At 40.1% G+C, this 19,288-nt stretch overlaps 1 protein-coding gene across 1 annotated transcript in view; it reads right to left on the minus strand.

Annotated features, from left to right (window-relative positions):
* The window catches only part of LOC128741049 (transmembrane protein 208), a 124,474-nt gene that overhangs the window by 55,540 nt on the left and 49,646 nt on the right, over positions 1-19,288 (minus strand). Inside the window, exon 3 of the mRNA XM_053836627.1 lies at positions 14,979-15,115. Coding sequence (XP_053692602.1) covers positions 14,979-15,115 — 137 coding nt within the window. The remainder of the gene's footprint in view (positions 1-14,978; positions 15,116-19,288) is intronic.

Consider the following 19,288-nt stretch of genomic DNA (forward strand, 5'->3'; position numbering starts at 1 on the left):
AAGTCTATGGTGAATCTATCAGAGAGGTTGAGTTGACGGCTGCCCACTCTATAAGCATTGTTGAAGATTGGATGCGATCCAGGAAACTGGAGCTAGCGCATCATAAAACGGAGGTTATCGTGGTGAACAACCGCAAGTCGGTACAGCAAGCAAAGATCAGCGTCGGGGATTGCACTATTTCGTCAACGCGGTCCTTAAAACTTCTGGGAGTCATGGTCGACGACAAGCTCAAGTTCGGGAGCCACGTCGACTATGCCTGCAAGAAGGCTTCCACAGCTATTTCGGCATTGTCTCGTATGATGTCTAATAGCTCTGCGGTATATGGCAGCAAACGAAGGCTATTAGCCAACGTGGTCCAGTCTATACTTAGGTATGGCGGACCGGTGTGGTCATCGGCGTTAGGTACCAAAAGCTATCTAGCCAAGCTGGAAAGCACCTATCGTCTCATGTGCTTGAGAGTGGCGAGTGCGTATCGCACAGTTTCACATGACGCAATCTGCGTCTTAGCAGGTATGATGCCTATTGGCATTATCAGCGAAGACGTAGAGTGCTTCAACCAACGTGGAACTAGAGGCATACGGAGTACCACAAGATCGGCCTCGATGACCACATGGCAGCGGGCATGGTCTAATTCCACAAAAGGTCGGTGGACACATCGACTTATCCCGGAACTATCTGGGTGGGTCAACAGGCGCCACGGCGAAGTCAACTTCTACCTGACACAGATTCTGTCAGGGCATGGTTGCTTCAGACAGTATCTGCATAAGTTTGGGCATGCGGAGTCCCCCGCGTGTCCCGAATGCGTGGATGTTGAGGAAACGGCAGAACATGCTTTCTTCATATGCCCTCGTTTCGCGGGCGCGAGCAGCATGATGGCAGTGAGCGGACAGGACACTACCCCGGATAACTTAGTCCAAAAGATGTGTTCCAGCTCGGACATCTGGGGAGCGGTCAATGCGGCTGCAACCCAGATTGTACTCGAGCTACAAAACCACTGGAGAGCCGATCAACGGCGAATAAACAGCCTAACTACCATAGTCCAGTAGTTATCTAAGCGAGTGCATTAAGCACAATAGCCCCTCCCTGAAGTAATACCGATAAGGTGGTGCCAGGGGGGATTGAGGCTGGAGACTCGAGTAGGGTTTTAGTGGGTCGGGATCCTCACGCCCCATTAGGGGGGTCGGGATACCTAAACCCCACTCCCTGAGTTATCTTTTCAGGTGTCTGATAGTACCGTATCTTCTAAGGTGCTCAGCAGATTTCCCAACTCGTAAAAAAAAAAAAAAAAAAAAAAAAACATTTGATTGATATGTTTTGATTTCACACGTTTTAACGGATTGATATACGGGGCTTAAATGTTAAAGTTTGTATAACTTTTGAATGAACCGTCCGATTTTAAATAACTCGGTTTCGTTTGACAGATCTCAGCAGTAATTTTCAAATAATAATAAAATGTGTGATGTTTTTCATTGAATTTATGCTTATATGTTACAAAAATATGTTTTAAATACTATTTTTTCACATTTCTTTATGTAACTTTCAAACTACAAGCCCAATCGTCATGAAATAAGGAAGTTAAGCGTTTGCAAGGCTCCCCTTTCATATGCAATCAATTTTGTTCAAATCGGTTGAGGGACCTATGAGATAATGAAGTCCCATATTTTTCGTATTTTTATATATAACTTTTGAACTAAAAGTCCGATCAATATGAAATTCAATAGCGACCTATGGGACACCTAGACCTTCCATTTGACACTAAGAACATTAAAATCGGTCCAGCCATCTCCGAGAAAAGTGAGTGAGATTAAAAGCGTCACATACACACACCCATACATACATACACACACATACACACACACATACATACACACACAGAATATGCTCAGTTTTCGAAACTGAGTCGAATGGTATATGACATTCGGCCCGCAGGACCTTCTTTCCATTTCCGGTTTTCTGAGTGATTTCTATACCATTATACTATATATTTATATAGTAGAAAGGCAAAAAGGTAAAAATCAGCATTATGAACAGATATACATGCTAAATAAATCGTATTTCATGCTCAAAATTGGCATATCCGTGCTATTTTGGAGGCGATATACGTGATTACGAATAATTTTGAGCGTTACGACTATATAAGTATTTATATACGATAATATCCGATTAAGCGCGAGTCGCTCTGTACTACTCTACGATTTTGTGCTGAAAATCGTATGTATGTCAGTCATTATCATTATATACGACAGAAAATCAACTTGATCCCACTTTATCCAGCTTTAGTTACGATTTCGAGTTTTTTAGGAGATATTTACGATAGTTTTCGTACATTGATATACGAACTGGTGCTAGCTGGGTAATCATTACACCACCAACTATATTTTAATTGATGGTGAAATATATCATTGTTCCATTTAATGCTCTCAAAAATTTTTTTTGCTTAAGTAAATCATCCCATTATCATCTTGCTATTCTGTATGCTGGTTCTCAAGTTAGCCAACAATTTTTTGAGACTCAAACATATTTCCTTCATCACAATCAGCGGTTCATTTGGGATTTCTTGATAATTGAAATTCAACTCAATATTCTGATATGTATTCGATGTCAATAAGCATATGATTTATGTTTTTATTAGATTTGTAAATTGATGGGTAAGAATTAGCAGAACTAATTGCATGGCAGAATCTGGATAGCTGTAATTTACAAACTGCTTTAGTAATAAATAACTGATCAAGATAACTTCATTATTCCACAAAATGAATTGAAATGTTAATTTTATTTCTAACCGTCTCTTCAAATATATGAAAATGCTAATAAAAGTACATATTTGCTTTAAATCCATTTTTGTTCTCTTTGTTCCTTTGGTATTTCATGCACTAAAATAATTTAACACAGAAGCATAATTTTATGAGATTTTATACACTTTCAAGGGGTGCGATCTTCTATCTATATAATAAAACCAAGTTGGTGCGACGCTCCGCTCTCAAGTGATGCGCGGTCGAACTTTTTCGGTTCTCTTTTCTATATAAGAAGATTTGTGTTCTTCATTAATGGCCTAAGGCCATTGCAAATTATTTTTAAAGTTTTTTTTAAATGATTTTTAAAGGTATTTAACCCAATGCTCTTCTGGCATACAATATAGTCCCTAAGTTGATAAGCATTTCCTCCTATCAACGCTAATATGCAGAGATATAGCGCCCTACACGCTTATTTTACAGTAGGAGATACTTGAGTTAAAACGAAACAAATAATAAAAATAACGTATTATGCTTACCAACTACCACGTCCTTGTGGTTCAGCCGTCTGCCCAAAATCTCAGTTTTGAGATCAGGCATCTGGGAACCACGCGGCATCGCACCTCCTAGCTTACCTATTCAATAGAGTATTACCGTGTATGGCCGCGTAGAGGCGCTAGGTAGGAGCTTGGGCTGGCTAAAGCTATGTTGGTCGCTTTCTCGTTTGCCTTCCCCATTTCATACCCTTCAATATGTATTTTGATATACCAAAAATGGTTATGTTAAAATGGCTTGGCTGTGCCGCAGTTTGAGTAATCCAAATTTTTGCAAGTCGATAATTTTTTGTCATCGTTTTATTCATTTTTATTTTTTTTTATTTATTTATACTAGTCTTCGAAATTTCGCACAGACAGTTCTTAGTAATTACTTATTCTAAGTTTGAAAGTAGTCCGAGTAACATTAAAATCATAATCGTCGGAAACAGTATTAAATACACGACAACATACGTCAAATGGATTGTTTTGAGCGAATTGAGTACGGTGCATTGGAAGCCTAAAGAAATCAGCTCGTCGAGTATGCCTTGGTGGAACGTTAAATCGGACTCGACTTAGGAGCTCCGGGCTGTCGATATTACCTCCAAGAAGATCAAAGATGAATAGTCGTTGCAGCAAAAGTTCTCCTATTCGCCAACGTTGGCAGACGTATCAAAGCGCATCGATGTTCGTAAGGAGGCAGTCGAATTGGGTCATCCCAGGGCAGCAACCGCAGAGCGTACCGAACGAAGTGACGCTGGATTCGTTCGATCCGGTTGATATGGACAGCGTGGTAGGGCGCCCATACAAGCGCCCCATACTCAAGGATACTGCGTACAATCGCACAGTAGAGAGCCTTTAAGCAATAAGGGTCGGTAAACTGCTGCGTATTCCTTTTTATGAAGCCCAGAATAGCGTACGCTTTAGCAGTAGTAGCTGTAATGTGCTGAGTGAAACATAATTTGTTATCTAGAAGAATGCCCAAATCTTTAACGGAATCGACTCGGGTGATACTAGCTGAATCCATTTTGTAGTCAAACAAGGTGAGATGCCTATTTCTGCAGAATGAGATGACATTACATTTCTGCACGTTCACGTCCATTCCGTTGAGTTTGCACCAACTTAACAGCGAATCGATGTCGGATTGTATGGCAGAGCAGTCAACACTGGAAGCGACTACCCGATAGAACTTCAGATCGTCCGCAAACATATACTTGGACGATTTTATCGTGGGGCACAAGTCGTTTACAAAGAGAATGAACAACAGTGGGCCCAGGTGACTTCCTTGGGGCAGACCGGATAGAATCTCAAATGGTAGGGATTTGGTTCCATTAACACGTACGACTGCAACGCGACTGGTGAGATATGATAGTACCCACCGTGTCAACCATTCAGGAAATCCCATTTTTTCCAGCTTCGTGACCATCAAAGAGTGTGGCACTCTATCAAAGGCTTTTGCAAAATCCACATAAACCGCATCAATTTGCTGACGTTTTTCAAGCGCACTCGTTAGTGAAGAAACATATTCCATCATGTTGGTAACTGTCGAACGTTTTTTCACGAATCCATGCTGCCATTCCGAAATGACATGATGAACCTTCGGGTAAAGTGAATCGTGGATAAGGCTCTCGAATACCTTCGGCAAACAACTCAGAATCGAAATTCCGCGGTAGTTCTTAACGTCGTGAGTGCTACCTGCTTTATGAACAGGTGTAATAGCAGCAGTTTTCCACACATTCGGGAAAGTTCCTTCCGACATGGATTGATTAAAAATAATCCTTGCAGGAATCGCGAGCGTCGCAGCACAGTTTTTGAAGAGGAGCGGTGGCAGGCTGTCAGGTCCGGCACCTTTCGATTCGTCGATTGATTGCAGCTTCCGCATTACGTCATTATCCGAAAAATGAAAAAGCGGCATGCTCAAATCGAACAACGGCAATCTGTTCAAATACTCCTCAGACGAAAGTGGTAAGTTGTTACTTTGCACACTTCGAAAGAAAGATGAGAACAAGTTTGCCGACTCCGACGGGGACTCAGCTACATTTTCGTTGTAATGCACACGTTGAGGGATTCCGCCTTGTTGCTTGCGATTTTTCACGTACGTCCAAAACGATGCAGGATCATGCCTAATGTTGTCTTCCATGCGACGAATATAGCAACGAAAGCAGTGAGCAAGCAATGAGTTGTATTCGCTCTCAATGTCACGCAGCACAGCTTTATGGCTATCATCTTTCCAGCGAAAATATTTTTTTCTTGCCTTACGGAGACGGTTACGCAGACGCTGAAGCTGGTTGTTCCACCACGGTTGTCTACTACCACGCTGACAGAATTGTTGCTTCATAGGGACAACACCACGAAGTGTACCATAAATGCGCTCATAGAAACATGATACGGCTTCATCAGTACTGCAACCAACAAGAAACTCCTCCCAGCGAATCTCAGCAAACAGTCTATTAATTGATTCAAAATTGCATCTTTTAAAGTCAAAGTTGAGCGGGTCAATAACATTAGAAACATTTTTGCTCTCATCCGCAAGTTCGAATATTACAACAAAGGGACGATGGTGTTGATCAATTGGCAGCAGCGGCAACGGCGGCTCCAGCAATTCCACCCGACTGTTATCGCTGATGAGAGCCAAATCGAGAAGCCTTCCATTGAAATTTGTAATATTGTTTATTTGCAATAGTCCATTCGATAAAATCGATTCAACCAAAACATTTTCCTGGTCAGAAGATGCATTCATTGGCAGTAGACAGTTTAGAACTTCATCACGTGACCAACATAAGTGTGGGAGATTGTAATCGCCAACCACCAAAACGTGACTGCGATCACCGGCTAAATCAATCAGTTTTTGAACACACATCGCATGCTGCTCATACAGTGCAGGCTCAGTATTAGGAGGCAGATAAACACAGCAAACAAATAAGTCAAAATTTCGCATCGAGATTCGCACAATAGTTTGCTCCAGCTGATCACTGTCTGCAATGCAAACAGCTGTGCTACGATGTTCGTTCTTCACGGCAATGAGAACCCCTCCGCCGCGCCTGTGCCGACTGGTTTGTGCGTTTCTATCACATCGATAAACGGTATAGTTGTGCGAGAGCTCAGAGTTTTGAATATTATCGTTTAGCCAAGTTTCTGTGAGTGCGATGACGTCATAGTCGTTATGAGTCAGAGCCAGCAGCAAGTCGTTTGTTTTGGTACGAAGACCCCGAATATTTTGATGATAGCAGTTCAATGAGCGGTAACCTTTAATGGGAACAGTCTGATTAGATCTGTTTGGTGTCATAAGGCGATTCGAAGGACAACGTGTGTGGTTGTGGTTGAGCAAGAGTGTGGATCGTTCGGTGCTAGTGTCGGAATTTTCTGTGCGGTGACAAAGTGGCAATGGTGCTACTGGATCATTAAGACTGATCCGCTCCTGGTGTAGATACGAAGCGAAATGGAGCGCGTGTGTTAGTCGTGTGTTGGAAATCAAATTGTCTGAATATGATTCCTTTCTGCCAAGTCGGCTTGGAAAGTGCTACATCTTTCAATTGAACATCGACACCAGCTTTAAAGGAAACAAATGATAGTTCATCGAGTGCTTTTCCTTTAGGAACTAATTTTACAACCTGCACTGTCTTGTCGGTTTTCAAATTATTTCTCACAAGCTGTTCGACTTGTTGAACTGTGGCCTGAGGATCGAAACCAGAGAGATACAGCCAAAACAGTTGTTCTTTTCGAGCGGCGGCTAAAGGTATTACTTCATCTGGTCCGATATCTCTAGTACCTTCGTATGCATTCTCACGTTGCGGGGGTTCGTCCGGGATCAACAACCGTGGCCTTTTACGTAAGTTTAACGTGTGTTGTGATCTCGGCAGACGCGGTGTAGACGGTAGCGGTGTGCGTTCGAGTATGGTATTAATTTTGGTAGTGTTGAGAGCGACTTCTTTTCGTATTTCGTCCAGCACCTTGTTTTGCTCGTCTACCATCGTCTGCATCGCCATATTTGTGGACGATACAACTTGACGAAAACTAGCATTTTTCATCATCTGCGTACAGGCTCTACACATCCAGAATAATTGGGGACAACCAGCAACAGCATCGCGCATTTCAGCAGACATATGAACACACTTTAGGTGGAAAGCCGATTTGCAAAAGCCACTACAAATAATTTCATCTGGCTTTGCTAACTCGCAAGCACAAGCACAACAAACCGACTCCATTGCTTTTTTTGCACGATCAGCAGTCAGTAAAACAGCAGTGTAAATTTTTGGTGGTTTTTCACTAATAACCGCAGGAAGATGTTGCACTCCAAATTACTCCGATGCGATGAAATAAGCAGATTCCAAATAGTTATATCCAGCAACGAATAAATTCCGAAAAAGCGTAAAAAGTGTAAATTAGCACAGAGCGAAACAAAAGCAAACCAATTTGTTTACCTTCACACACAAAATTTTCATGGTTGAAAGCTACTATGTAAGTTGTTTGCATAATGTTTCGTACCTTACTGCCTGATACTGAGTTGACGGTGAAATAAACATCGGCATCACTACTGATTCCTCCTGCTTTGTATCGTCCATTATTTTCGAAAGAAATTAATCTAATATGACGTTTTACTTTCAGGACATCAATTTGGACTAGATTTGGGTGGGGTGGTTCTATCTTTAACAAAATTGTTTACTTTCAGGACATCAATTTAGGGTAGGTTAAATGTTCAAACAATAACATCCGTTGAAGAGGGTGGATGGTTTCGCTCTCTGGCGTACTTCCCAAGCACAGATATCAAATTGGTTTAGGTTGAATCGTTGCAGAGACTTCGACCTGTTGGGACGGGAAGATTTTGTCTTTTTTTTCTAAAAATACGTTAAAACTATGGTGGCTTTTGCAACCAATCACGAAGCGAGGATTTCCAGTTAGACAATGCTTCATTATTTTCAATTTTTCAATAGTGCGTACTTTGTAATCAACAGGTTTCCTTATTGGGGTTGATGCGTAGTAGATTTGGTGGTGGTTGGTAAACGGCTAGATAATGCGGAATATAGACCCCATAGTGGTCGTTAGCCTCTTATCCAGCAACTCCGATCCCGACCTCCTCGTGGTACCAGCCGGAATACGAGCAACCTTAGCGGAGATCGGGTAACCAACCCCGGTGGAAACTAAGGTCGTATACTAACCGGGAAGGAGGTATAGTGCGTCTCGGCACTATGAGATGGCAGCCCCATCGCGAGACTCGGTAGTGTTGCCCCAGTACGGCTACACACCTAAATAAACTTAACTAACAACATTCAAGCATATTCGGAGCGGAATATTCGGCATCGACCTAGGCGACGAAATAAGGACGACTAATGGAGACTCGGGACTTGGAACTGCAGATCGCTAAATTTCGCAGGTTGCGAGCGGGTGCTGATTGAACAGCTGGAACCCCGCAAACTCGGCATCGTAGCTCTGCAGGAAATCTGTCGCAAAGGAGAGAAGGTATGGAAGATCCGTGGCGGAAAGGCCCAGTTTTACCAGAGCGGTGGCGCTACCAACGAACTGGGAACGGGCTTTGTAGTGCTGGGCGGAATGCAGGATCGCGTGATAGATTGGAAGGCGATCAACGAGAGAATGTGTGTATTGAGGATAAAGGGCCGTTTCTTCAATTATAGCATCATTAACGTGCACTGCCCGCACGAAGGTAGACCCGACGATGAGAAAGAAGCGTTCTACGCGAGGCTGGAGGCTACGTACGACAGCTGCTCGTCACGGGACATCAAGATCGTCATCGGGGATATGAACGCCCAGGTCGGTAGGGAAGAAATGTATAGACCGGTGGTAGGACCCCATAGCCTGCACACCAACACAAACGATAACGGCCAACGATGTATAAACTTCGCAGCTTCCCGAGGCCTGGTGATCCGAAGTACCTTTTTCCCGCGCAAGGATATCCACAAAGCCACCTGGAGATCACCTGACCAACGTACAATGAACCAAATTGACCACGTTCTCATAGAGGGCCGGTTCTTCTCTAACATCACGAACGTACGCTCCCGTCGGGGTGCGGATATTGATTCTGACCATTACCTAGTAGCAGTACATGTGCGCTCAAAGCTGTCCACCGTATACCGGACACGTCAAAGCCGCCCTCCTCGGCTGAACATCAGGCAGCTAGATAACCCACAAGCTGCCGAGAACTACGCGCGAGTACTGAATGAGGCACTGCCTTCTTCCGAGGAGTTAGGTGCTTCAAACCTCGAAGACGGTTGGGGCAGAATACGCTCGGCCATCGGAGAGGCCGCTACCGCGGCACTAGGTATTGAGCCTCGGAGTACACAAAATGATTGGTTTGATGGGGAATGCCAACAAGCGGTGGAGGAGAAAAAAAACGCTTGGAAAAATTATCTAAGTATTGCCACTAGAGAACCTGGCCAAGTACCGACGAGCTAGGAACCAGTTGACCACGATCCTGAGGAGAAAAAAGCGTCAAAAGGAGGACAGAGATCGTGAAGAATTAGAACAACTATTCCGAGCTAATGACACGCGCAAGTTTTATGAGAAAGTGAACCAAACTCGGAAGGGCTACACACCGAAACCTGACATGTGTAGGGACGAGGGAGGGAATCTAATTACAAACGAGCGCGAGGTGGTCGACAGGTGGAAGCAGTTCTTCGATGAACACCTCAATGGCGAAGTCGCAGAAGGAGGCGGAACGGAAATTAACCTAGGAGCGCCCATGGAAGATAGTGATGTCCTAGCACCTGATCTCCAAGAAGTCAAACGAGAAATCAGGTTGCTGAAGACCAATAAAGCCGCTGGGAAGGACCGCCTACCGGCAGAGCTTTATAAACATGGCGGGGAAACGCTAGCAAAGGCTCTACACTGGGTTATTTCGAGGATTTGGGAGGAGGAAAAGCTACCGGAGGAATGGATGGAAGGAGTGGTTTGTCCCATCTACAAAAAGGGTGATCGGCTAGACTGCTGCAACTATCGTGGTATTACGCTGGTAAACGCCGCCTACAAGGTACTCTCCCAGATCCTGTTACGCCGGCTGTCACCGATAGCACAAGGTTTCGTAGGGAATTATCAGGCGGGTTTCATGGGGGCTCGCGCAACTACGGACCAAATGTTTACTATCCGACAGATCTTGCAGAAATGTCGGGAGTACAACGTGCCCACGCATCACATCTTTATCGATTTCAAAGCAGCATACGATACAGTTGATCGAGACAAGCTATGGCAGATAATGCACGAATACGGTTTTCCGGACAAACTGACGCGACTGATCAGAGCTACATTGGATCGAGTGATGTGTTTCGTACGCATCTCTGGGACACTCTCGAGTCCCTTCGAGACGCGACGAGGGTTGAGACAAGGTGACGGTCTATCCTGCATGCTGTTCAACACCGCTCTTGAGGGGGTGATCCGACGAGCGGGCATTGAAACGAGAGGCACGATTTTTACCAAGAGTAGCCAACTTCTAGGCTTTGCAGATGACTTCGATATCATAGCCAGGAACTTTGCGACGGCGGAGGCAATCTACGCCAGACTGAAAGCGGAGTCTAGGAGAATTGGGCTAAAAATAAATGCGTCGAAGACCAAATACATGAAAGGAAGAGGCTCAAAGGAAACAAATGCGCGCCTCCCACGGACGGTAACCGTTGACGGCGACGAACTAGAAGTGGTAGAAGAGTTCGTGTATTTGGGATCGCTGGTGACCGCGGACAACAACACTAGTAAGGAGATCCAGCGGCGCATCCAAGCGGGAAATCGGGCCTACTTTGCCCTTCGTAAAACGCTACGATCAGGAAGCATACGCCGTCGCACGAAGCTAACAATGTACAAAACCATTATTAGACCGGTAGTTCTTTATGGACTTGAAGCCGTGACGCTGCTTACGGAGAACATACGCGCCCTTGCCGTGTTTGAGCGGAAAGTGCTGCGGACGATATTTGGCGGAGTACAAACTGAAAGCGGAGAGTGGCGGAGGCGTATGAATCACGAGCTACAGGCACTGCTTGGGGAGACTCCCATCGTACATCTAGCGAAAGTTAGCAGGCTACGGTGGGCCGGACACGTCGTAAGGATGCCGGACGACAGTGCGACGAAAACGGTCCTCTTCAACAACCCCACCGGCACCAGGAACAGGGGGGCCCAACGTGCACGATGGCTCGGCCAGGTCGAAAGCGATTTGCGACTTCTGAAACGACTAGGAAATTGGCGACGAGTGGCCCAAGACCGAGTTGAATGGAGACGAGTGCTTGAAACAGCACGAGCCACCCCGGCTCTATGCTGCTGAAGAAGAAGAAGCGTAGTAGATTTTCCAATCGATTGGTACAAAAATAATCGATCTCGAAACCGCTAAGCTCCCCCCCGTATCGTAATAATTATCGCCTGTTTCTCAGAGATCGATTAACCGATTTTTGTGCTATTAGTCTCATTTGAAAGGCAATATAGCCTAATAGATCACTATTGATTTGTTTTTTGATTGGACGTTTGATTTGAAAGTTATGGACAATCGTGTACCACACATCAAAATTAACAATAATTTATAATAATTTTAACTAAGACAATTTATCAAGTTTCAATTATTTTAGTATCAAATGAAAGGTTTCGACACTGCAAATGTATCTGCAAAATTTCAAAAGAATTGGTTTTGCCGGTCAAAAGATATTAACCCTCGAACACTCGCGCCAACTGTTCAACGCGGCTACTGTGTGTGTGTGTGTATGTATATGTGTGTGTGTGTGTGTGTGTGTGTGTGTGTGTGTGTGTGTGTGTGTGTGTGTGTGTGTGTGTGTGTGTGTGTGTGTGTGTGTGTGTGTGTGTGTGTGTGTGTGTGTGTGTGTGTGTGTGTGTGTGTGTGTGTGTGTGTGTGTGTGTGTGTGTGTGTGTGTGTGTGTGTGTGTGTGTGTGTGTGTGTGTGTGTGTGTTTGTGTGTGTGTGTATGCAACGCTTTCAATCTCATTCACTTTTCTCGGAGATGGCTGCACCGATTTTAATTTTCTTAGTGTCGAATGAAAGGTATAGGTGTCCCATAGGTCGCTATTGAATTTCATTTTGATCGGACTTTTAGTTCAAAAGTTATGTATAAAAATACGAAAAATATGGGACTTCATTATCTCATAGGTCCCTTAACCGATTTGAACAAAATTGATTGTATATGAAAGAGGAGCCTCGCAAACCCTTAACTTTCAAATTTCATGACGAATGAACTTGTGGTTTGAAAGTTATATAAAGAAATGTGAAAAAATAGTATTTAAAACATATTTTTGTAACATATAAACATTAATTCAATGTAAAACATCACGCATTTTATTATCATTTGAAAGTTACTGCTGAGATCTATCAAACGAACCCGAGTTATTTAAAATCGGACGGTTTATTCAAAAGTTATTCAAACTTTAACACTTAAGCACCGTATATTAAACCGTTAAAACGTGTGAAATCAAAACAGATCAATCAAATGTTAATTGTATTCAATGTGTGTGATGTATGTATATATGTATAAATGTATGTATGTATGTATGTATGTGTGTATGTATGTGTGTATATGATGACAATTTGCAGTTTTTAAATTTGCATTGAAATTCAAGAGAAGTGAGAAACATGCCAATTATCTGAAGTTTTTGAAGCCTCTTAGTTGAATACGAACTCTGAACTTAAGGAACAGATAAAACTTTTACCGACTAAATTCCACTATTTAATATTCATTCGCGACAGATACGTATACGCTTTGAAATAAAACACTGATGAAGCCTGCACGTCGTAGGCGAACTACGTATCTGTTCCAAATAAATATTAAATAGTGGGATTCAATCGAAAAGTTTTTCTTTTCTTTGATTTCAGATTTCAATTGCTATTTCCTTCACTTGTTGTTACTCACAATTGTACAAGAAAAGCAAAAAGCGAAGAAAAGCAGTTAATTTAAGCATGTAGGTATAGTGGTGTACAGGATTAAAAATACTAGTGAGTTGATTTTTCCAAATAAATTTATACAAATTTCAAACAAATTTTGCGCATCAATAGATGCTCTTTTCAGTCAATAGATACTAGAGCTTAGAAATGTTATATGAAAAATAAGAAGTAAACGTTGCACGATAGTAATTTTGTAAGATTTGTTTTCGTTAGTGACATTTTAAAGGACAGATGTCTTATGTCATGAATCATGTTTTAATAAATAAATCAAAAATGACAAGCACTGGAAATCATATCGATCATATTTCCCATTCTCAAGCACGTTTGTGGCGCAGCGTTTGCAGTATTTTTCGACCTCGTCTTGTTTTCCTAACCCTCTCACATTGTAAAAACGATGCGATCAAGCTACTGACTATCTTTACATGAAAGTACATTCAAAAGAAGCTTAAGTTTGATTTCCATGCAAAAATAATTATCTGAAGAAGCGCCAGCTAAGAAAAAGTTCAATTTCTCTTTTTCATATCTAATGCTCTATTCAGTTATTTTTTCTGATTCAGATATATTGCACAATTGAAGCCAAGCAAACTAATAGTAAAATTTTGAGATTAATAATTTTGTTGTCGATATCCTTTTTCTTCAAAAGTGAAGTATATAATAATTTTTTTGAACTCTTGTTTTTCAAAGATGCTAATTTTGGTATTAACATCAAAATATCAAAAAATCTGCTATGAACACATATTTCATATTGTAAATTCAAAACAAATTTCGCATGTGGCTCTGAAGCCCGAAAGTTAAGGCCGACCGATTATAAAACTAAATAATCAAGTAACATAAATGACGCTTACAAGTATTTATGCACCCAAGGAAAGAAAATATAATTATTCTACGCAATACGTTGTGAATTTTACTGGTAAATAAGGATTTTAAGGAATATGGAACGGATATTTAAAAATATAGTCAAGTTAATTATAGATGTTCCTGAGAAATTAAATAATGATTATTGTGGCAGTAGAAAGGCTAGGTCACACCGCTAGGTGGATTAATTGGGGTTTTTTGGTTTTGGGTTATTGTGCGCGAGTAGCCGTGTTGAACAGTTGGCGCGAGTGTTCGAGGGTTAATATCTTTTGACCGGCAAAACCAATTCTTATGAAATTTTGCAGATACATTTGCAGTGTCAAAACCTTTCATTTGATACTAGAATAATTGAAACTTGATAAATTGTCTTAGTTGAAATTATTATAAATTATTGTTAATTTTGATGTGTGGTACACGATTGTCCATAACTTTCAAATCAAACGTCCAATCAAAAAACAAATCAATAGTGATCTATTAGGCTATATTGCCTTTCAAATGAGACTAATAGCACAAAAATCGGTTAATCGATCTCTGAGAAACAGGCGATAATTATTACCTTGTCAAAACAGGTTTTTTAAGGTTAACTTTTAAACTACTTGTTTGTTCTCAATAAAACTTTCTGACAATTTTTATATTATAGCAAGAGCTTTCATTTGGTGCTAAGATCATTGAAATCGGTTGTCTAGTTCCGGAGAAAAGTTAGTTCCCCCCCCCCCCCCCACATGCCAAATTTCGTTTCATTTACTTACTTGATTAGTTCTCGAGTTATTCAGAAATTTGTGTTTCATTTGTATGGGAGCCTCCCCTCTCAGAAGAGGAAGGAGTCTCAAACCGCCATGAAAAAATGTTTTCAGAAACCCCGACATGCCAAATTTGGTTACATTTACTTAATTAGTTCTCAAGTTATGAGGAAAGATGTTTCATTTGTATGGGAACCTCCCCTCTTCAGTGTAACTAATTATGCTAATATATTTATACTCACTCGGCTATTCCACCTTCGATGTTTAAATCATTACCGGAATCTAAAACGCTGCCTGCATCTGAATATTTTGGTTTACTTATTGACATCAAGAAAGTATAGCTTCCAAAATAAATGCAAGCGCTAAATAGCATCATCACCTGAAATTAAAAGCAAATACACAAACCATGTTATAAATATGTAGAGCATTCTCGGAAAAGCAGAAGGGTTCGTGTCTAGTGACACGAGCTCAGACATGTGTGTGTGTGTGTGTGTGTGTGTGTGTGTGTGTGTGTGTGTGTGTGTGTGTGTGTGTGTGTGTGTGTGTGTGTGTGTGTGTGTGTGTGTGTGTGTGTGTGTGTGTGTTTGTGTATGTGTATGTGTGTATGTATGTGCGGGGTGCAACTTTTCTATCGCCTGTTTCTCGGAGATGGCTGAACCGATTTGTTCGCTATTACTTTTGTTTGAAAGGTATTATTGCCTAGTATATCACTATTGAATTGTTTCGGGGTCCGACATTTCGTTTAAAAGTAATAAGAAAAAAAAGTGAAAATTACGTGACACGATTTTCTCCGGAGCCCAATGACCGATTTCAACGATCTTGGTATCGAATGAAAGCTCTTGTTAACACTAAATTTTTCGGGTAAATTTTATTGAAATCAGACAAGTAGTTTAAAAGTTATGCTTAAAAAACCTGTTTTGACAAGGTAATAATTATCGCCTGTTTCTTAGAGATGACTAAACCGATTTTGGCGCAATTAGTCTCATTTAAAAGGTAACATCACCAAACAATAGATCAATAGATCACTATTGATTTGTTTTTTGATTGGACGTTTAATTTGAAAGTTATGAGCAATTGAATACAGCATATTAAAATTTACAATAATTTATAACGATTCATCTAAGATGATTTATCTGGTTTGAATTATTTTGGCATCAAATTAGATCAAACCTTCCAGCATTGGACAAAAGATAGGAGTCACAACGACAACTTGTTAACCATAGCTACCTATTACCCCCCCTCCTTCCTTTCCACCCTTCCCCTTCATTCCCGAAAAAATCCTTCTTCATTACTTTCCCTTACCGTCCCTTCATCAATTGTAGAATCATCGTTTCAAAAAAAAAAAATATATCAAATTAGAGATTTTAATGCTTCAAATATATCTGTAAAATTTCAGAATAATCGGTTTTGCCGATCAAAAGATATTAACCCTGCAACACTCGCGCCCACTTTTGTAATACGGTTACTCGCGCGCACAATGGCCCAAAGCCAAAAAGACATGCGCACTAGAATTTTGACTGGGAAAACTTGGTTTTAGGTTTATGAAACCTAGGGAAGAATTTCTTGAAATTGAAAGTTCTATCGTCTGGTGCAATTTAAATTTTGATTAATCCCCCTAAAAGTGAAATAAAAAAAATATTTTTCTTCAGTTTCAATATAACACATTGATGTGTTCTGCAAAGTTTTAGAACATATTATCACAAGAAATTTTGTTGAATACAGTAATCTTCTATCTATTCAGCGAAGATAGAAAAATCTTAATAATTGTATATGAATTTGTAAAATCAGTTTTTTCTATTTTAGCTTTTAGCCCCAATGACTCGACTACCAACAGATACATTTTAAACATTTTATATTTGCTGATAGTTTTGCTGTATACAAACACCATTTTTCCATATGAAGAAACGAGAGAAAATTCCAGGGCCAATCGCAGTACGCCTCACATGCTGATTGCTTCGTTTCTGTGATGTCAGTTTATGCTGATCTATTTTCCCAACAATTTAAAGTATTAATGCATTGAATAATTATAACGTTTTGCTCATAACAAGTTAATTGAAGAATATACGTTAGTTAAACAGATTTGTAACTTTATAACAATATGGCATTCAAAAACCTACACGTGTTGTACAAAATGCAACAGCGTGAGTAGCCGAAGGTTAATAAAAATTGATGAAATTTATTCAAGAAAACTTTATTGATATCAATCAAAAAGAATGGCATTTCAGAAATTTATGCATAGTTCAAAAACCTATAAATTAGAGTTTTACTACGCAATGTATATGTTAAAGAATAATATTTCCTCTTACAACTTACTTTTACTTGCACTTACTCAAATTTGTAACAACCAACTTACCCTTACTCAGTAATAACATGAAAAAAAGGATCTATCAAAATTTATAGGTGCTGCTATTTTGTTCAAATTTTGAAAACTAATTCAATTTCCAAAAATTTTATGAAAATCAACGCACTACGCAACGTCCCAGCAAACATTTTCGTACGTATATCAAAGTAACAAATATGATATATGTACCGATATATCTAGAAAAATCGCATTCGATGCACGAAACCAGCATATGCGTACTGTTTTGGAGGTATTATACGTACTGCAAATTATATGAGAACAATTCACATTCATAAGTATTTGTATACGATGAAATCCGACTCATTATGATTAGTTCCATAATGCTATACAATTCCGTGACGAAAATCGTTTGTGAATCAGTTACTATCATTTTGTGCGAATAAATGTAAACTAGGGTGCGCTTCTTTAAGCTTTATGTACGATTTTGAGTTTGTTTAGCGATATTTAAGATGATTTTCACACATTATTATACGATTTGTGGTTTGCTGGGGTTATCAGCATCTTTGGCTCGAGCTGCACGTTCCTCACAATCATGTGGAAGATTTGTGTGCTGGGGTTAACCAACAGATGAATTATGTTCCGAAGACGTGTCGATTTCTATCTCAAAGAGCAAGCAAGACCGTATAACAAAGGTTTCTTTCACCACTAGGTGGATTAAATCGGGTTTTACCTTTGTTATACTATAACAAAGGTTTAAAAATTGGTCGAAAAACACGAAATTGATCCGAGGCCCGGAGGGTCAAGTCACATATACCAATCGATAGGGTTCGATGATTTGAGCAATGTCTGTGTGTGTGTGTGTGTGTGTGTGTGTGTGTGTGTGTGTGTGTGTGTGTGTGTGTGTGTGTGTGTATGTATGTAATGATTTTTTCTATCGCCTGTTTCTCAGAGATGGCTGAACCGAATCGTTCGCTATTACTCTTGTTTGAAAGGTATTATTGCCTAGTAGATCACTATTGAGTTGTTTCGTGATACGACGTTTCGTTTAAAAGTTATAAACAAAAATGTGAAAACTACGTGACACGGGTTTCTCCGGAACTACATGACCGATTTCAACGATCTTAGTATCAAATGAAAGCTCTTGTTAAAACTAAATTGTTCGGATTTTTTTTATTGAAAATAAACAATTAATTTAAAAGTTATGCTTAAAAAACTTGTTTTGACAAGGTAATAATTATCGCCTGTTTCTCAGAGATGGCCAAACCGATTTACGCGCTATTAGTTTCATTTGGCAGGTAATATAGCCGGATAGATCACTATTGAATGGTTTTCTGATTGGACGTTTAATTTAAAAGTTATGAGCAATCGAATACACCACACCAAAATTAACAATAATTTATAATGATTTTAACCAAGATAATTTACCTAATTTCAATTTTTTTAATATCAAACGAGAGGTTTTCACACTACGAATATATATGCAAAATTACATAAGAATTGGTTTTACCGGTCAAAAGATATTAACCCTCGAACACTCGCGCCAACTTTTATAACACGGTTACTTGCGCGCACAATAGCCCAAAACCAAAGAAAACGTGCGCACTAGAGTTTTGACTAGGAAAACTTGGTTTTAAGTTTATCGAACCTTTGGAAGAGTTTCTTAAAATTGAAAGCTCTATCGTGTGGTAGAATTTGAATTTTGATTAATCCCCCCAAAAGAGAAATAAAAAAATTATTTTCCTTCAGTTTCAATACAACACATTGATGTGTTCTGCAAAGTTATAGAGCATATTATTACAAGAAATTTTGCCGAATACAATAACTTTCTATCTCTGCAGCGTAGATAGAAAAATCTTATTTATTGTATATGAATTTGTAAAATCAATTTTGTAATTGTTGTATGACTTTTTCATGTAGTACAAAATTGTACAAATAGTAAAAATACACAACTGTGCTGAAAATACTTTGCTGGAACTTTGATTATAAAAAATACCCTAATTTTGACTCCGAATTACTCGACTACCAGCAGACGGATACATTGTAAACATTTTACATTTGCTGATAGTTTCGCTGCATACAGACACCATTTTTCCATATGAACAAAAGAGAAAATTCCAGTTACGGCCAAATTCTGGTACACCTCACATACTGATTGCTTCGTTTCTGTGATGGCGGTTTATGCTGATCTATTTTCCCAACAATTTAAATTATTAATGCATTGAATAATTATGACATTTTGCTCATAATAAG

Source organism: Sabethes cyaneus, chromosome 3 (assembly GCF_943734655.1).
Source record: "Sabethes cyaneus chromosome 3, idSabCyanKW18_F2, whole genome shotgun sequence".
In the NCBI taxonomy this organism is placed as follows: Eukaryota; Metazoa; Arthropoda; class Insecta; order Diptera; family Culicidae; genus Sabethes; species Sabethes cyaneus.